This window comes from Ptychodera flava, chromosome 14 (genome assembly GCF_041260155.1).
Source record: "Ptychodera flava strain L36383 chromosome 14, AS_Pfla_20210202, whole genome shotgun sequence".
NCBI lineage: Eukaryota > Metazoa > Hemichordata > Enteropneusta > Ptychoderidae > Ptychodera > Ptychodera flava.
Window position 1 is genome coordinate 3141234 of NC_091941.1, and position 21204 is coordinate 3162437.

General features: G+C 37.6%; 2 protein-coding genes across 3 annotated transcripts; one reads left to right on the plus strand and one right to left on the minus strand.

Moving 5' to 3' along the window:
• Positions 1-1962: 1962 nt before the first annotated feature.
• LOC139149008 (monocarboxylate transporter 3-like) lies at positions 1963-12067 on the minus strand. Of its 2 annotated transcripts, none has more exons than XM_070720498.1 (6): positions 11940-12067; positions 11137-11535; positions 7818-8083; positions 7518-7661; positions 5617-6408; positions 1963-2882 (listed from the first exon to the last, which is right to left on the minus strand). In XM_070720498.1, the coding sequence occupies exons 3-6, from the start codon at positions 8050-8052 to the stop codon at positions 2734-2736; spliced, it is 1320 nt and encodes a 439-aa protein (XP_070576599.1). In that variant the 5' UTR covers positions 8053-8083; positions 11137-11535; positions 11940-12067; the 3' UTR covers positions 1963-2733. The 2 variants fall into 2 exon arrangements, with proteins under 2 accessions (XP_070576599.1, XP_070576600.1); XM_070720499.1 differs by having other exon boundaries at positions 11964-12052.
• A 7032-nt stretch (positions 12068-19099) lies between these two features.
• On the plus strand, positions 19100-21036 carry LOC139150569 (monocarboxylate transporter 2-like). Its single transcript, XM_070723005.1, has 3 exons — positions 19100-19202; positions 19554-20354; positions 20789-21036. Exons 1-3 carry the CDS (start codon positions 19100-19102, stop codon positions 21034-21036), a joined length of 1152 nt encoding a protein of 383 aa, XP_070579106.1.
• Positions 21037-21204: the final 168 nt, after the last annotated feature.

The following is a 21204-nucleotide window of genomic DNA, read 5'->3' on the forward strand; positions in this document are numbered from 1 at the left end:
ACTTCAAAAGTTGGCAGAATTTGGAAAGACGAACTTCAAATGGAAGATTATTTCTAACAAAGTTGGAGTAACAATAAAAGCACGATCCTAGATTTCTTTGTACGTTTTGCATATTTTAGTTGATTGGTGGAGCTTCCGTTGAGGCATGGAGCAAAATCTCTAGAAAATCTTGTTTTCATAAGAAAAAGAAATAAGAACCTTTAAAAATCCTTATTTCTATTTTAGCTTTCGTTCATTTATTTTTTGCTAAATCATTCACATCGAAAGTTTGCCTTAAACATGTAATTCTTATTTGCTTATTTTTCAGTTTTGTGATAATGTTTTGACTTTGATTGTTGGATGAAAATTAAATATGGAAAACTAAAGAAGATGAGTGGGTGTTTTAAACAGAATTCTACAAACCAAACAATATTTCCGGAAAACATAAGATCACGTATAACATTACACGATACAAAAACTCTAATCACACAAGTATGGGTGTCTGAACACCCCTCGTAAGTTAAACTATTACTGTATCCCATGACGAGACTTCATGGAAAGAATTTTGCTTGTGGCTAAAACTGAAGTGATGCAAATAAGAAATTCTCTATCAGTTATTAATATCAATTTTGCTTGTGGCTAAAACTGAAGTGATGCAAATAACAAATTCTCTATCAGTTATTAATATCACATAATTTACGTCTGAACTAGCGTTAATTTTATAGCCCCGGGAGCATGTCTTAAGGCTCAACAAAATTTTAGATTAAACACACTTTTAATTTGTTTGACAATCTGTACGAGTACTAGGCCTGTATTACATCAATTGAAATCTGTAGTTGACACGGTCTAAGCTTCTTTAATATCCTTCATACATGTTCATGTCGCCGTCAATCATGTCATGTTATGCGGATAAGCAAACTTTTATGAAATATTGGTTGACTGACTGTCTATAAATGTGTCATACAGAAGTGTGTATACTGTAGTTCGTAATACAGATGTGAGATAGTGCAAAATAATATCTGTTACTTATGCGATCCTCAGACAGAACTAAATTGTCGATGAGTCTCGACTTTCATTCTTATGGTTGGGACTTGTGTGTTTTAAGGGTGTTTTAAATTTGATAGATAATATTTGTTTCGGTGGCGGTATTTTGAAAACAACTCGAAATGTTTGTTTAACAGATTTATAAAGTTGAGTTGTGAAACTTATTTCAGAATAGGATGTTGAGTTTTAAAAGTGAATTCGGAATAGTAAAATAGAAAGTGGTCATTTTGGCATGAATTTGGACACCGTATTACGTACATGATAACTTCTACGTCTTTTCTTGGTAAACAAAAACATTTATGCTGATCACAGTAATATCTTTCTGTGAACTTCTTTATTCGAAAACTAAACTTTGAGCAACATCTGATTGAAATACAGGCTAAATGACGATTTTACCTGAATGGTTAGAATTCGGAATTTACCTATTTAAGGTGTTATCGACCTATCTTCAGTTTCGTGTGAGTCTTCCTTTTTGCAAAAGTCAGAACAGCTGCAAAATATGACAACTTTTGTTTTGTTGATTTTGTTATTATTGCTTCAATTTTGGCTGCCTCTCCTCACATCCCATCGCCCCAATTGACACATTATCGATTAATGCACAAAACAAAATGGTCTTCAGCCGCAGCAGGTTTGACGGTATTGTTGCATTGTATTATTTGAGGAGACGAAATGAACATGTCTTGAAGCATCGTGGAAGAGTTCAAAGAGTTGTATTTTCAACATTACAGTAATTTACCCTTGGTTACTTTGGCGAATTAGGCACACAAACTCATCAGATAATAGACTGAATTACTACCGTTGCTTGTTTTGGCGAATTAGGCAATCAAACAAGTCGTATAATAGACGCAACACAGTGACAAAACTTTTACGTGGCACGGCGAAGGAGGAAAAGAAATCGTTACAAAACCAGTGCTAACACAAGACAAAGACACCAAAGCTGCAGAGGAAAGTTGGTGGTATAAATCTTTATTGGCAATATATATCATAGTCAAACGTATTAAAATAAACCATAGCAAGAAGAACCTTGTCCTGAGACAAAGACACCCTTACCCCCACCCCTACCCCTGGGGTGGACTTTGTGCTATCCCTTTGTGCTATCCCCATGGCAGAACCCAGGTGTTCCTATTATATGGGGTTAAAACCGTCAATCATTACGTCATAATTAACCTTTTAAGACAAATAATGCAATGGGACCCGGTTCGATCAGCTTCCAGTTATTATTTTTGACCCCTTTTCCCGAGCCATTGCCTAATGAGTTTGTATATTTGTAATTTTTATTTGTATATTTGAAATTGGCAATGAAGTAAAGTTTACATTTAATTTCAAGTGGTATTGTAAAACACACTAAGCGAGGCTATACTCAGCACCTCCATTCTCTGTGTTGTTTATTCACATAACCACGCACGTTGAAATAGTAACACACCAATCACAGGGGCTAAATTGTAATCTGTGCATGTGGCAAGGTCAAGTGTCAGCTTCTTAAGCGAGTGGCTGTATTTCACTCTAAGAAACGGCGCGGCAATCAATCGGGTTAACGTTTCGGACGTATTGCACGATGAAAGCTTCAATCTTTCTTTCAAAAATTAGGAACGTCTTCAGACGTACGGTTTTATTCGATAATTCTTTACCGTACTGGTGTAAAGTCGTCCTTGCACCCTCGTCCTTCATTAATTCTCATGGAACTTTGTGATTCTGCTACCGAATACCAATTCACTTCGGGGACATTGCGTTCCTGCTTCGCCCACGATCGGGTCTTACGAAAGGATCGACCACTACAACCAGAAGACCAGCAGGCACAGAACACACACCGTAGAAATAGAACGAGTTGTCATAATCACCGGTTTGGTCATATATAAAACCTGAAAAAAATGCGTCAAATAAGATGAATACAGTTTTGACGAAGAATTGTATCATCCCAAGACGAGTTAAGAGATAAATAAGAGAAATAAGAAATAAGAAAAATTTAAAGGTACTAAATCTTTGTCGTTTTGGTTCTTTTACCTTTTTGTTTCACCATGTGACACGGCAGATGAATAATATTGGAATACTATAGAATATGCTAAAAAAGTAACGGACAAAATTCCGTTAGTTTACAGATACAACAAAAAGTAACTGTAATATACATCCGTGCCTTAAGCAGCAACAATATTACGTTTTCATAGTCCAAATTTAGGTAGATGTTGTAGTCTCCCCTTTCCTTCTTCTTTCCCTAACACCTCTCTCTGTCTGTGTCTGCATGTCTGTCTTTCTGCTTACGGCGTGTCTATCGTTTGAACTATTTCTCTGACGGTACGGGGAAGTCATTCTGAGTGAACGCGTATTTCACAAATTTTCAAAATATGTGAACACACATACCTCAGTGTCTGGCTTATTAAGAGTTATTGAAAGAAAATATTACCACGGCCAAGGGCCAGCATGACCGGCGCTGTGGCACGACTACGGTCAATAGACTTACAAACGTACACGAAATCACCTTGAAACTAAGACTGGCTTTGATAGTTAAGCAAATGTGGCGCAATCATTTATGTGACGAGGCCCGCATTTCGGTTGTAACACCCGCATCCTAAAACTCGTGAAATTCCCTTTCCTTTTTCCACGTATGAACATTCATAATGCCCTCGCTTACATTATTATACATGTATTCTGATAGTCATATTTATATTTGAACATTCGTCTTAGTCTTATTTTTAAAGTCATGCGTACATTTGTCAAACTTTCTATTAGTATTTTCAAAATTATATCATTCATACGTGACATAACATTCACCAGAAGTAAGTCATTTGTCAGACTTGTATTTCGAATCGCTTTGAACAAGATCAAAAGAAATTCAGTCACTATGGCTGAGAGTGGGCTGACCAAATCTAGGGTAAGGGTCATCGGTAAATTAGACAACTGTAAGGAGGGGGGTCATGCTTTCTCTATAAATAACAGGGGGACTTTATTTAAAAAAATGTACCCTCTGTTAAAAGTCTCGTTTCAGTGGAAATATATTCCGGTAATTTTAAGTTATTCTCCACGTTTTCATGACCCATAGATATTTCATCATAGTCTGAATACTCATATTACCTCTCTTCTCGACATATTCAAGGGGACTGTTCAGTTATTATGGACGAAAGTGGACCGGTAAAATATAAAACTCTGATATACATCAATAATTTGAAAAATAAAAAGGGGTGTCATGTTTTTCTTGACACAGCACAGAGGGGATACTTGATATTAAGAAATGTCCTCCTAACCAACATGCTTTGTTTCAATGTACAAATATTCCGGGAAAATAAAGTGACTGTCCACATAGTTTCGTGCATAAAGGTCAATGCGCTACATCCTCTGAATACATACCATGTTTTTCCTCTCTTATAAGATACCTTGTTTTCCCAAGTTTATAAAGGCTTGTCGTGTCCTAGCTTTAACCGCAGAGTGGGAATGGTAATTTTTTGGTATTACTTGACTGAAAATAGACACGCCATATGAGCTAACTTAAACAAAACCAACAGTTGCTTTTCAGAAATTCATTTTATGCCAATCGATAGCTGCACTGTTAAAGTCTGGCTGTTATTCAAGAAACGGCTGCACAGAACGTATGTTAGGAAATAGAAACAGGCAGTGAATTGAATTAAAAGTGTCTTTGGCGTAGTTTTTCACTGCAAGTTTTTATAAATATTGGAATATGATGTAAAAGGAAGTGCACAATTTTGCATTGTGAGTCTCTCTATATGAATACTCGACACATAAATATATTATTATACCCTGATGTTGTTCTCAGTATACCCCTGTGATAGTATAAATCTTACAACTTGGGTTGTTGCAGTATCGTGTCTCAGAGTAACACACTTAAAGTTCTCTTTTCTTTTCCCTGGACAAAGGCCTGGTTACCTCGGCCTGTGAAATTGGTTATTTCTCATGACCCCTGCATGACCTTAAATTCTGGCAAACTTCGATTGTACGGCGTGTTCAACATGCAAAGTCAGCCGAAAAATACACAGCTATTACTCGTGAGTCCAAGTGGCCAATCAATGCAGAATATTATTAAATATATTGAGCAAGGGGAACATCACAGAGACTTTAGGCAATTGCATTGTGTGAACTCAGCAAAGAACCAACATGTTGGGAAACAGACAATCGGAATTCGGAAATACTCACAAGACTCACACCAGATACTCGATGACGACATGTGACACAGCTCTGATGCGTTCTGTAAGATTTAAGTACCCCATCAGAACGAAACTATTGGGAATATGCACGGAGTAGGCCATGACTGCCTGAAGTAAATACTGGAGACCAGTAAGATAAATAGGCAAACATGGATGATTCATCGTGTTCACGTTCAACTATTAGAATGAATACGATTCGACGGGTATGTGTATCAGAATGCGAATTTGTAAACGACCCACGACTGAATGGATATTGCTACGCTCTTAGTGGTTCCTCAAAATGTGACAGCGTACTGTAAGAGATACAGCAAATCACTCTTTGCTGATTCAAATCCATATTGCCATGATGCCTCGCATCATAGAAAATACTGGAGCTAACAATTTCGTCGTTCCTGTTGAATCCCACAGGTCAAATCCTGAATAGATTGTCTGTAGAACTTACCGGCAACTATCGGTCCGATGAAAGCACCTATCCCCATGAACGGAGTGGCCAGACCTATGGCTGCAGTTACTTTCTGGTGTCCTACGATGTCCCTCAGCACCTGGCTCTCTAAAGTTGTCATCACACCGTTTGAAAATCCCAAGAGAGCGACGTATACAGCGTAAGATGCATAAGTTTCCATGAAACCGCTGACAATGCTCAACACTCCAGTAAAATAAACTGTGAACCCGAATAAATACATACTATTGATGCATGCCATGCAGTTAGGGGCTAATCTGCCGACTATGCCTCCAATTGCGAATACAGAGATGAGAAAAGATAATTGCTGTGATGGTGCAAGTTGGAGAGCTTGTGCGCGTGCGTACCAATGAGGTAGAGTTCCAAATATACCGAGTCCTATACCTACGAACAACACAACAACGTAAACGACATATTGTTTGTTTTTTATGAAAAAGTTCAGATCCAGTTGTTCACAAACTTTACGTATCCTAGATGATCTACCCTTGATTGATAAGTCAGTCGTTTGTGAATGGTCAGACGTATTATCTGAAGTGTTTTCTGGTGTTTTGAAGAAAAGAGCGCAGATGCACATCTGTAAGTTCACTCCGGCGAACAGGAACAAGGTTTCACGCCATCCGTACGTGTTTATCAGAAACTGTAACATCGGACCGAGTGCTAGAGCTCCAACACTACTACCCATCACTGCCATTGAATTGGCCAGGACGTATCTTTTCTTAACGTACAGAGCAACGATTCCAAGACATGGACCAAATATGAAGGCGTACCCAAATCCTGCAAAGAATGGACAAAATGATAAGAGACAGCATTACGATTGATTATTCAAAATAATACGGAGGTTTGCTGTTTGCAATGCTTCTAATCATCAGTACAACCATTCATTTCTAGAACGACAGGCACTAACTCCAGCAGGACTGACGAAGACGGTAGGACAGAAGAATAGAAAAACAAAACAAGTTACGTTTTATCAAATCTGTTTGAATCTACCGTACACAGCTAGAAACCAATTTTGAAAGCTGGCTATATAATGTACTTTATCTGACAAACACGTTTTGAGGTGTGATAATAAGTTGTTTTATCGAACATTAGTTCATTGGTGCGAAGGTTTTACAATATGCATTTCGTCATCGATTATTCAGCCTAAGGCACAAACAAGCCAGAACAAACCAAACTAAGAGTTGTAAAGTGAATAATTGATGCAGTGGTTCTGAAGTTTTTGATTTCTGAACATTTCAAAATTCCCACAGCTCCAACGCAAGTTTTGAATAGTACATAGCAACAGAGATGCATAGATAGTTATGTACATACATTCATGAAAAGATCCATGCATCCATCCATGCATCCATCCATCCATGCATGCATCCATCCATACACACACACACACACACACACACACACACACACACACACACACACACCCATGCATGCATGCATACATGCATGCATGCATGTATGCATCCATTCATACATCCTTACATCCAACCATCCATCCATCCAACCATCCATCCATCCGTACATTCATTCGTCCGTCCGTCCGTCCGTCCGTCCATCTGTTCATCCATCCATCCATCCATACCCACCTACCTATCTTCCTACGTAAACAAGTTGACATGCATGCTGACCTATATTACCGACATACAGATCCTGCTACAAATACCTCCTTAAGCTATGTATATTGCCATTTGAGCTAATAAGTACCAAAATCAGTCTTTTTAAGCAGAAGGCAAGCAACTGCTCGATGAAATCAAGTTCGAGGTGAGTGCCAGAAACCAAAAGAATAGTATATTACATTTATTTTAAAAACTTGTCTTATTACCTTTGCGATTTTCGCCCCTGATACATTTCACTCATCATAATTTTAGGTTATCGTGTGATTTACTTACCAACGAGAACTCCAAATGTGACATTCACGACTTCGATACTTGGAGCATACGAGCTCAGGAGGTAGCCTGCTGAAGAAATAAAACTTCCGATCATTACGGTGACGCGATGACCGTACTTTCTGACGCTGACATTGGCAATCGGACCTAAAATCAGTTCAGAAACAGTTTAGTTACGTGAGGTTAGAAAATAAGGTAAGCAAGCTGGTCAAATTATCAGAAAGATTTGAAATACTCGATTTGAAGATTTTAACAAATTGAAAAATGACATGTCGATGATCAGTTGCTTAAAAATGCTCTTACCGCAACCAAACTGAAACAAGAGCATCAGTGATATAATCATTGATGTGCTCTCCGAACCAGCACCGAAATCCTTCTCCAGAGCTACAAACACGGGCCCGATTGCCTGATGCACACCAAGTACAAAAATGTTACAAACAAATGATGCGATGACAACCATCCAACCATAGCAGCCACCGTCTGGATGATGTTGAAGTGCAGTAACACAGGCAGCTTCTCCCTCGACAAGACAGGCCATCTTTCAAGTATTCCTGGGGCTGACAATTCAACTGTGAACAAAGGTGGGAATTGATCTATGTTTTATTACCTTGTATTGATCACAGGTCTGTTGCCAAATATACAGCTTGTTATGTAGGTCATTTCCCCCTCACTCATGACCTGAGATTGATTAGTCTAGAAAATCCTCAAGGTCACTGTCTTTCACGACCTCACGACCCTGAATTCAATTAGTCAGTTTGGAATATTCTGGAAATTTAATTAGTCGTGTAAAGGAGATAATTTTAGAGCAGTAATTAGCATATCAATAAATTAGCATATCAATAGAAGTTCTAGATTGTTCTTATATTCTCTTATATAACCACTTGAGTATAAATAGGGAACCGGCACAGCTTGCAGTCAGACATTTTGGGATCGTGTCTCTTCCGTGTTACTTCAAGTCTTTGGAAACTCCGGCAGTATTAATTTCAAGACTTTTCAAGACCTTCACTGCCACGCTGGATTTATACTGTGGACTTTGTGCAACTTCAAGCCTGCAAGCCAAAGGACTGTTCATTCATCCGGCTGACTGATACAGCTTTGAGACTGAAGCTTTGCCGCCCCAGCTGAGATAAGTAGCCTGTACACCTTTACAGTTTGTATTCTATCCCTTGACTTAGCGATTAGTTTTATTTTTTTTGAAATAAATTTCGTTTTAATAGGAAGCTGATGAGTTCACCTTTTGTTCGTTTTCTCTTACTCATGTAACAAGCTGGATAACATGTTTGGTTCACATTTAAGGGTCATGGATAATCACACACGAACGGCAAACGTAACTTCCGCGTTTAGGGGAGGTGGTTTGGCTGTATTTCGATTACCGTGCGCAAAAATCGCAATACATGTTTTCATATCAACATCTCGCTCCACGTTTTACTGTATCGCAAAATATCATGCTATACTGTTTGGCGTGTACTAGGCCAGTGCAGCACCTGCGCTACACCATTCTTTTGACATACATGTGGTTCAGTGCACGGTGAAGAACGATTGATTTTAGAGGGAATATGCCAGTGGTGGGGGGAGCGTGTGCCTGATGTGTGATTTGGCCAAGTATTTCTGTCTGTTGCTTCTCCACTAGGTGACTGGATGCTGTATGTTGTGGGTTCGAACTCGATTGAAAACACCGTATATCCATAGCCACGTAACTACCGATGGTATAGGTATGATACACAATGAGGCTCGGTTGGATTTTAGCACTTCCAAACTTTCGTTTAGGAGGTGGGGCGGAGGGGGTTGAAGCCAAGCGCATTTAGTTTCGTTTACCGTGAGCGTGCCCCTTAGGCCCAGAGGCGCCTCGGATCCTGGCCTAGTACAAGATTGTTATATGCGAGGAAAACATTGACAGTGTATTTAATCTCCCTCCTCTCAGTCACTTACTGACAATGCACCAGGTGACTACTTACGGCGTCAGCTGTGTTCCAGGGCCGACATAAACCGTTCAAACACATATTGGGACCCTCTTGCAAATTTGTGTCGACCCTGGACCAACCATAGGAACCCAAAATCTAGTTCTTGTTGTTGTTGTTGTTGTTGTTGTTGTTGTTGTTTATGCTTATATTGGCCATGTTGTTGTTGACCATAAAATTCAACGAACATAACTATTGTGTTGTTGTCGTTTCAAACGTAATGTATATGTCCTAAGAAACACTACAAGGACGCTATCATTATTTGACACTCTCTTTTTAGGAAGAGAATGTACGTTTGGAGAGAATTGCATCGGGTCAAATAATATGATGACGCCCTTATAGTGTTTGTTACGATACCTACATTACGTTTGAAACAACAACAACAACAAGACAATAGTTATATTCGTTGCATTTTATTTGTCAACAACAACATGACTAATGTAAACATAAACAACAATGCCAACAACAATTAGATTTGTGGGTTCCCTGTGGACCAACCACATTAGATTCAACATAAATAAGGCCGGCCTTGGGCCGACACTGCGTGTTCAATTTTTCGAACAAGGGCAAACTCGGAGGTGACCTAGAATTCTGTAGTGAGAACGTAACGATTCACAGGTAATGAGATTATTGAGATCATGAACAAATGTATACTAAACAAACAAAAGTCGAACAAGTAGCAACATCAAATCCAGAGAGCCGAGACATTTGTAGGACGATGAATAATGTCAGCTGGTTCAACCTTCACGTCACTCTGCCGTCTGGCTCCGTTATTATTCAACTTGGCCCCATTCAAATATGCCAGCTATTCACTCATGCACTTCATATAACTTCCTGTAATATTCATCAAGGAATGATTGATCAAAGAAGTTAGGTAAGATTACAAATACTGGGTAAAGGGAAGTTATGACAGGTCATAAAAGTGTAAAGAAATGCAAACAAGTAAAATCCTATCTGATTAAGGTTATGACCAAGTCGAAGAATGTGTATGTAAAGTAAGAGGACAAAGTATATGGCGAGGTCAATGGAAAGTCAAATTGAAAAGCATAGTTGTGACAGTTGGCTGTGGAAAACAAACGTGAAATGGAGGATTATTCCTCACAAAAGGGAAGCAACTGTAGAAGCACGATTCCATATTGTCTTTGACCCCTTTAGATTACTCATATCGGCGGGTGAGCCAGGACAAGAATCAGATAAACATGAACATTGAAGAAACTGTAGTGTTGTAACTTGCCTGTGCCATTTTAATCATAAACGGATACATACATGCGTGATTTCTTGCACATCTAGAATATCTGATCACATCCTGATCAATTAACAACAAAATTAAGACTTTTTTTGACACAACAAAACCATATTTGACGAGGTCATTCAATAAATAAATCTGCAAACGAGAACCTTAGAAAATCTGTATCCAACGTATAAGCTGGTAAAACAGAATATGAAAATTACAGAGAAGATTGCATGTATAGAAATTCGAAATAAAAACGTGTGAACACTGTAAGTTCTCTGCCCCCTCCTCGTTAATATTGAAAGCTCCCAAGGTTTGTCCCCTATGAAGTTACCGAGTGGATAGAAATTTTTGTGTGACCTAAATAACTGAAGTAGAGCTAAGAAGTCAGGAATTCTCTAAGCCTTCCAGCCATTAAAATTGCATGGCTTACCTCTGAACCGGTATTGATGTATCAAATGTCTGAAGCATCCAGCGCTGTTCTAAATAAACAAATGACCGTGTCTTGATCTCTTCTTCAGCAGTCAAGGGCTCCGGCTCTGAGAGAAGCGTAAAAGCTCCCGAGTCGCCATATTGCAATAGTACTATTCGCGGTCAACTCGACAAAGCTGGACACTGTAAACGATCTTTCCCTATTCTCCTCCGATCTACGTTACATCTTGGTGTCTTTGTCAAGTGTTTGACGTGGAAGTTTCGAAACGCTGAAATATACGGTCGAAGTGGCTTCAAGGATACTGTTCTCCAGTTTCCTTACGGGTCATGTTCATGACCCTATCATGACCTACATCCTGGGACTTGCGTTGATATGAATCCGCAAATTTGAGTGGTCATTCTGTAAGGCCAAAAAAAAAAAGAGAAATGTTTCTGGTCAGCGCGCGCGTCACTTGAACAACAGCGCGTCACCCTTTTTTTTCCTGGTTTGTGGCTGGCGGCGGCGGCAAACTATGTACTGATTACTATGACACCAAACCAAAATGGCTGAAGAAAACGAGAAAATTCTTTGGGGCACATGATCAGTGACTGCATGAACAGTTTAAATGTTACTATATTGATAAAACTATAAAACTCGGTGTTCTCCCCAGGCCATAGCGCTCCCGCTACGCTTTCGCCTCTCCCCGCCGGTCCTACTAAATACTGCCCGTCACTGCCCGTCACTGCCCGTCTATGCCCGTCAAGGCTAGAGGTAAAATTGGGCTTTCAATTACCGAAATAAGTCAATATCTAAACACCACTGACCCATACAACATATAAATATCCTACAAATTGATCGTCAAAGCCACCAATGCGTCGATTTACAACCCCAAAATTACTTCCGTAAACCGTCCCTGGCAAGCCGCCATCGTTCATTTATGAACGTGCGTGCACGGAAGCTGCGACCCCTATCCCCCAAAATAGTATAGTCCAAAAAGCAGATGCGGCGGCGGGGGGGGGGGGGGGGGGGGCGGCGCTGGTTGAAATCTATCCCCGTGATGAAAAATTATTCGCGGTGTTTGTCGTTCAAAAATGATATAAAACTCAATTACATTTGAATTGTGTAAAGCTTAAACTTGTGAATTTTCCTCTTTGTTGGCAAGTTTTGACAATTTATTAGCAATATATGTATTAATGAAACTCCAATCAGACGAACCATTTCTTGCTCTCAAAGTTTCAATGTGAATCTTCTGTTTTAATTGCAATTGTAGTTACAATACTGTGATGATTTATTTAAGTGTAATAAAGAGTTTCCATGATGTTCAAACTGCACACTTGTGTGTTACCATTGCATTTTGTTGTGAGTGTACATGTATGTGTGGATGCATGTGCAAGCTTACATCCATATGCAAATATAAATTAATGATATGCAAATGATTATGCAAATTAGCCGCTACGCTTTGGTGCTTTAACTGACCCTCCTCCCTCCCTTGAGGAGGAGGAAAAAAAAAAATCCGCGTCGCCGCACCATTTTTTTAAGAAAGGCCTGACCAGAAACATTTCTTCTTTTTTTTTGGCCTAATAGCTAATTACATTCGATTCAGGGACACTTTAAATATCTGAAAACATACTTAGTAAAGCGAAGTAATAATCCTTAACATGTACATGTAAATGTTAATGAGACATTTTATATTGTCATGTTGTGTTTATTCAAAATCGAATATGTAAATCTCCTTAAATACGCAAAGAAATCAATAATTTACAATTTATTTGAATCTTAATCTTATCAACAAAATACTGTTTTTGTACATGTGTTTGATTGAAGAATATAATTGATAGAAAGTGTTCTGTCCTCTATTAAGTTCAAAGCAAGTTTTCCATCATGGCGAAGAGTTGTCATTTCATACACATACAATGTGCTATGTGAGATAAACTATTTTTCACATATGGTAAGCTTATGCTTGGTAAACAAAGACAAAGCGTTCCACACATTACTGGCGATCAGATGACTATAAGACAGTGTTCACAAACACTTCTGGAGAGGATGAGGGCGAGGAAATTTTAAAGAATTAGAAGATTCCTCTTCTTTCCAATCCCATGTCATCACCAAAACCTTTCCCAAATTGTCCTTCTTACTGTAAAAAATATAAATTTACCCTTTTACTGTGCCCCTGCTTACATCATAATGGCCCAACTGCTAACATGGTATGTACTATTCACTTTGAATTACTGAAGTCTCACTCAATCTGGGTCAAATGTCAGAAGTTTTACCTTCATTGTACCTTTATTGTAATGTAATTTAGACTTAAACACTTAAATTTGACAAACTTGTCATCAAAAAATTAAAAAGTACAGCAAGATATTTGTGGCAAGGTGTCGAAAAATTTTATTTTGATCAACTGACCGCAGGGCTTTGTCTATGTGGTCGTGAATGCTCATTTCATTGCCTGTTGATTTCGTGCCATTGGTCAATTGTTCAATTCTCAGGGCAAAAAGATAAGTTAAAACAACACATGATTAAAAAATACCGTCAATGACACTGGGCTCACATTTATTTCGATGTGGCAGGCCGGACTGAGTTTATTTAACTAAGTTTACCCTGGGAACATGCATACCAAGTTTCAAAGCAATCTGACAAGCGATTTCGGAGAAATTGATTTTTTGACCAAATATGGGGGGAAATCCCCCAAAATACAAATATGAAAATTTCACGACAATTTGAAGACATTCAAATAAGTATGCCTCTAGGTACATACCAAGTTTCAATGCATTCAGAATAGTTAATTCAGAGAAAAGGATTTTTTTACCAAAATACATAAAATTGCCAAAAAAAAAAAAATTACAAAACATTTCACCACAATTTTTACACATCCAACAGAAGACAACACTAGAATCAAGAGTACCAAGTTTCAAAGCAATTTTATTGAGTAAAAGAGTTACAGATGATGTGGCTTTGCAAACATTGCAATTTAAAGTTATCAATCGTATAGTTTGTACCAAAAGGTTTCTTTTTCTTCGTAAACTTTCTGACAATGATCTCTGCACTTTTTGTAAGGAAGAGACAGAAACAATTAGACATTTATTTTATGGGTGTAATTATGTACAACAAATATGGAAGTTTATCTTTATCCGTTGTAAGGTGAAATTTACAGAGACTGAAATCATCCTTGGGAATGAAAACTCTGAGGAAACCTTTCAGGGTTGGAATATGATGTCTTTTGACAAAGAGATATATTTACTACTGTGTATTTACGAAAAAACTTCCGACTTATGTGACACTAATTGAATACTTGAAATACTTTAGGACGGTGTTAAACTGTAATTCAAATGTTGCAAAGTCTATGAAAACCATTGAAATTTTAGATAGATTCTTATAATGTACTTTGTAAGAAATTTGTAAATTTGTTATCCTCTCCTCGTGGGTTTTCTGTTTCTTTTCCTTTTTTGTCTTTCAATGAATAAACAAATTAAAAAATAAACAAAAAAATTTTCAAAGCAATCCAACAAATAAGCTTACTTTTGGAGAAAATTATTTTTTTACCAAAAATGGGAAAATTTGCCCAGAAAAGCAAATAAAAATTTCACCACACTTTGAAGAAATCTGACAGAGCCCAACCCTGGGATCATGCATACAAAATTTCAAGGCAATGAGACTAGCGCTTTCAGAGAAGATGATTTTTTGACCAAAACCGGGAAATGTTGCCATAAAACTACAACTATCAAAATTTCACCACATTTTGAACGAATGTAACTTAAGTCATCTTCAAGAACCTGCATACCAAGTTCAACCAAATTCTGATCTGTAAGTCTACTGTGGTTATTGAGTTTAGCAGTTTGCAGGATTTCCCCTGTTCTACCTAATTTGCATATTTTTGACACTGACATGTCATTTGAACAAATTCACATCTCCACCCCTGGATGCACCTGTACACTAAATACTAAATAAGACGGTAGGTGCTGCGGTTTAGGATTTTTTGATGCGGACGCACATACATCCGCACGTACGTACATGTACATGTACGTACATGTACGTACATAAATACATAAATACATATATACATATCTACATACATACATATATACATACATACACATACATACATACATACATACATACATACATACATACATACATACATACATACGCCATATAAGCTCACTTTGGTATCATACACCAAATGAGAGCTAAAAAGTAAAATGTAATATTTTGATAGTTTTATCCGTTCTTTTGTTATGTGCACTAGTTGTGGATCCTTGTTCTGCTTCCAATTAAGCTGTACACAAGCAAGGGACACATTTTTAGAAAAAATCATAGCGTTTCAGCTCTTTGAAATCCGTCAAATCTTTCCATTCTTTAATATATTGAAGTGTTTGAGCAGATTTTTGACAATAAAGAAGTGAATGAGGAAAGATGTTTACCATTCACCATCATGTTTTTATGAAAATGCTTACTTTAATTTCCTTCATTTAAATACACAAGAAATGGTTGCCCTATTCAGTTGCAAATTTTAGAAAATTTGGCTCTCTAAATTCAAAAATTTGCATGCTAGCTCATTCCGTTTGTAATTATCAACGTTAAGAGAGAATGGCTTAAGGTAGCCTTTAACACGAGGAAAGTTTAATACTTTAACTCTCGAGGTGCAAATTAGCCTAAAGGGACAAGTCGCTCTTTTAGGAGGTTTCTTTAATGAATATTGTTTGATATGAAACGTAGTTTGTGCTTTTTTGGACGATTGGGAAAATGCTGAATTCATGAAATATTGGCCAACGGTAAATAACCTCAACTCTGCTTTTACCAAGACAAGATTAAACGTTCGGTCTATGCCTTCAATTACCCTACCATCGAATGTGCATCCAAACTTGAGTTCAGTTGTGAACACCGACAAGGTTGGTTCTACACGTGTTGATCGTGTTAAGTAGCTGAAAACTAAAAAAAGGACTGTTCAACATGCTCTTGATAGCAGTCCAAGAAATTACAGTTTATAGCTACACGGAAAATTTTAAAAATCACTATCGAAAGTCGCAAATATTTCTTTAACATGCGGCGGTTACAGCCCGCTGTTGGTTGCTGCTAAGAAAACAATAAAATAATTGCTACATAATACTCAACAAATTTATAATTTCAAATTATAAGTAGTGATATGACCGTAACATTGATGACGTATCACTGAGAAGTTTAATGTTTGGTTTCAAAGCTCTAATGAAGACAAGCGGTATCAAAGCAATGTTTGGACAAAAATGAGATTGCTTTGACAAACAAATGAGAAAACTAGCCCTAAAGTTATAATTACACAAATTTCAACACTATTGGAACCAAACTGAATGAGGGCATCAGTAGATGATTACTTACTTACCAAATGCATTTGCTAGAGGATAAAGCATTTTTAATTTGCATATTTAATGAACTTTCCTCATTAAGGTTATTTATCTTGATTAACTCAACAAAAGTGGACGAAACTTGCTATGTACATAGAAGATACTATAATACAACATTTTTGAAAGTCATTATGCATTGTTACTTCAGTTAATTCCTTATTTGAATATTTATTGAACTTTCCTAATTAAGGATATATACCTGGATTAACTTGATCAAAAGGTACTAGGTTATAACAATATTGAAAGTCATTTAGTAGTTTTACTTCAGCCAATTCCTTATTTGCACATTTAATGAGCTTTTCTAATTAGGGTTATATATCATGATTGACTTGACCAAAATTGATGAAACTCGCTATGTACACGGAAGATACTATGATACAAGATTATTTGTTTACAGTACAATACTAGCTAAATCTGTGTATTTATAGACGCTTGATTAGTGATATCAATGTACTTCATTAGACTAAGGGGGTCACAAGTGCATATGTGTGCAAGAAATTTGATTTTGGAATTTCACTGAAAATCTTGATTCACTATACATTGTAATCTATGAGGAAACTGTGAATGTTTTTTTTTACAATACAAAACTAGCTAAATCTGTGTTTTTACAAATGTTTGACAATTGATATAAATGTACGTGATGAGAATAGGGTGTTGGAAAGAGCAGATATGGATAAAAAGTATGACATTGAAATTTTACCTAAGTGAGGTTATGAAAGTTCAAAGGTCAAATGTGAAATTATATCAATTAAGATATTATTGATACAGACTGTGACATATAGGGGAAAGGTCAGTGTTTTTTTGCGCATGAAAATTAAGGATAGTCACTCTTTTCCTTGCAAACACCTTTGAAGGTCACTGTTCTGTATTCAGGGACTATGGTGTCGCATTTTTCCAGCTGGAGTCAATTGCACGAGGATTTGGACACATAGGTTATCGTCTCCTAAATTGTTATTTGAAGGTTGTTTGACCTGAAGCTGCCACTTATTATTGATGACACTATGTACTATTCTAACTAGTTTGTATTCTGTCAAAGTCCTCAAAAAATCAAAATTTACAAATGGCGACATGAACGTTTCGGACACTGACCTTGACCCAATTTATTGTCGATGGGAGAATGTTATCGACTAAGTTATCTCCCTAATTGTTATTGAAGGTTAGGTTGAAACTTAGTCGTTATAGAGGACAGTTTTGAACAATAAGAGTGCACAACACAGGGGAAGGGTAAGTAGAAATGACAACCTAAATCTTTTGGCCTCAAGTTGGCTGCTTGGATCATCAATAAATTATACCCGAAAACTTGCGTCGAAGGGCGCGCCAAAACTGGAAATGGCAGGAAATAAAAATGTGCCAGAAGGTATTTGGATAGGAACTTGATATTCAATAAATTTTCGAATCCCCCCTTTGGAATGTTGTAAATCTTTTCAAGTCCCCCTGAAATTCTCCCTCCAGAGGTATTTGTGAATGCAGCCTAAGGTACTAAAAATTCATGTTCTCATTAAGTCGTTGAATATCTTTCCAAGTGTCGGCGTTTTACACTTCCTACAGTAAAAAGTACACGGACACCTTCAAGCTCAGCTAATAAAATAAACTTCAAATATCAAATAAAAGTGGCGTATACCAATTCCTTGACTGCAAAGTGACCAGTCAACAAGCAAACGACTCACTTCGCTTACTTTAAATGTTTATAAATTGATTTCAGGTCCCATCGCCGATGTGAGTACCAGACGTTATGGCCATCGCATCACCGTAATAATTGGGAGTGTAATTTTATCAGGAGGCTACCTTCTTAGCTCATATGCTTCAAGCCTCGAAGTCGTAAATATCACATTTGGATTTCTAGTAGGTACGTTTAACAAGGATTGAGTAATCTCTGCGCTACCACTTGATCTTTATTATTTACATGTTGGAGAATTTGGTATTATGCCACCACCTACTATTTGTGGTTAAGGATGGTCTTACTTACTTGAAAACGATAAATGAAAATGATCAAAGGGCCTATCTACTGTTATAGAAAAAGGACTCAGAAAACGCTTTCGTTTGATGTATTACATAAAAACAGTTTTCTAAATCTCAACGTTACTTGTTTACTTCAGATAAGAAGAATGTCGTCTTAACCGCAGTTTCAAAAAAAGGCTCCAGAGTCATAATTCCAATCGGTTAAGTTTGGCATTATTTCAGTTAGAATAGCTTTCTAGACGTAAGCCACTATAAATTGACCCAAAAAATGAAGCAAGAATGACGCCAATTGTATCTTGAGACCCTGACTTCCAGTATGACGTTTTATTTTTTGAATACCCTGTTGTGTACATTAATAAGTGCTTGTCAAACTTTTGGTATATTTGAAAATGGCGAGAAATCGATATTTTTGAGATGTTTCCTGGTCCAAACCAAAAAACGACGTTCTGATGAATAATTTTATGGGCAATTGATGATACTTTTGCCGCTTATGTTTCCTTTCGATATATGTCCTTCTCACTCAAAGGCAAAGGCAACATTTTCGCCCCGCGTTTGCTTAACTTCGCTTTAAGGCAAACAACAGATCTGTCAGATCATTAATTGTTCTTCAAATGGAGATAAAATAATCAATTGAGGCAGGAATAGTCGTAATGCCCGAGAGCACTAGACAAGAGAGCAGGAGACTGAACACTGTCTTCAAAACTTCTGATTATACGCCAGGCGTTGTCTATGTGTACACTCATAATCCTTTCCGTGATTTATACATGTAAAACATACACTAGTATTTGCTTTTACCTGCACTGCCATATTTTTATATAGCCTACGAGTAGAGCGTGATACCAGGCATGCAATACCTCCCGACATGTAGCTTTATCAGTGGCTATCTGAGTTTGTGTTTTAGAACTATTGTCCAGATCACTAAACATTCTGAGTCAAGGCTAAACGCAGAACTACGATTCGCTAGATTTTTGACGGGTTTGTTGTCGAGACGAATTTTATGGAAGACGAATTGATTTCTTTGTTAATTTTAATTGCCTAATACCACCGAGTAATAATATCAATTTCCTTCCCTTTTGACATCTTCCGACCCATTCTCATGCACAGGATTTGGTTACGCCCTCATTGTTGGTCCAAGCCTTGGTATTGTTGCTCTCTGCATTAAGAGAAGATACGTCCTCGCCAATTCGCTGGTTATGGTCGGTAGCAGCACTGGAGGGATCCTGCTTGCTCCTATGTTTCAATTTCTTATAAACAAGTATGGTTGGAGGGATACGTTGTTCATTTTCGCAGGGATGAATTTACAAACGTGCATCTGTGCTCTGTTTTTCAAAGCACCGGAGTCGCCAGGGAACGTTTCAGGAGTGACAGGAGAGAGTTCACATCAGAGTGAACACGATTCCGATAACAAGGAAGAACCAAGGAAATTACAAGCTGTGGTGGAACGACTAGACCTCGATCTGTTCATCAAGCACAAACAGTTTACTGTCTTTGCCATTGCGATTTTGTTAGGAATTGGGATGGGCCTATTTGGTTCAACACCTCACTGGTACGCCGATGATCTTCAACTTGCTCCATTACAAGAGTTATCCTTTCTAGTATCGATATTCGGAATCTGTGGAATAATAGGTAGACTTCTTCCTAACTTGATGAGACGGAGAAACAGTATTAATGCCTTTGGTTTTATTTTTATCCTTACCGGGGTGACAAATATTGTGAGTGCTTTTGTGGAGATTTATTCCTTGTATGCGGTTTACGTTGGAGTTCTTGGTGTCCTGAACGGTGTTATCGCAACCCTCATGACTCAGGTACCGAGAGATATCGTTGGCCCACAGAAAATTACTGCAGCAATTGGTTTATCGAATCCGTTTATGGCGATGGGTGCATTTATAGGCCCAATCACAGCAGGTGAGCAAATGCCAACCTTTAAACGACATTGCAAATTGCAAAACATGCATCATTTATTCGGGTCAGATAAAGAGACGTATGACTTAATATCCTCTGACGTTTGACAGAAAATGAAAACAATATCCCAGATTTTTCAATGAGAAAGAAACACATGCGGAACGCTTGAAGACAAAAAACTGTTATAACAGCTATCCAAGTAGAGTGTAGTCTCTGCTTACATGTTGACATCACTTTTGAATATAGATAAATGGCGTCAGACCGATTAAGAACAAGATTTTACTACATGTGCGAAGGATGAAAATATTTTTGTATTTTCAAAATTGACGTTAAATATATTTTGAAGAAATTATTATATTCATACAATGCAAATCAATTTTTACTGCAAAATTCTTCATGTTTACATCTTTGATTCTTTCTTTATATGATATTTTCAGGTTGTATATATGACCAAACTGGTGATTACGATGATGCGTTCTATTTCTACAGTGCATGTTCTTTGGCGGCAGGTCTTTTGGTAGTGGTGACCGACCCTTTCATAAAACCTCTTTATAGACGGCCAAGCCTCCAGGATTTGGAAACAGGGAGTCTATCTGAACGCAAGTCCCCTTTGAGAAGCGATGGAACTCTCCAAAGTTCTGAATATGGTAGCCAAGAACACAACAGCAAAGACACGCAGACATAAGTATCAACATAGATTAGGACTGTCAAAATTATGAGTATAACTGATATTCCTAAAAATAAGCTGAAAGAAATAAACAGAATGTTATTTCATTTTCTTTGGAAAGGTCCTGATAAGATTGCCAGGAACACAACGGTAGGAACAATTGAAAATGGAGGGTGAGTATACCAA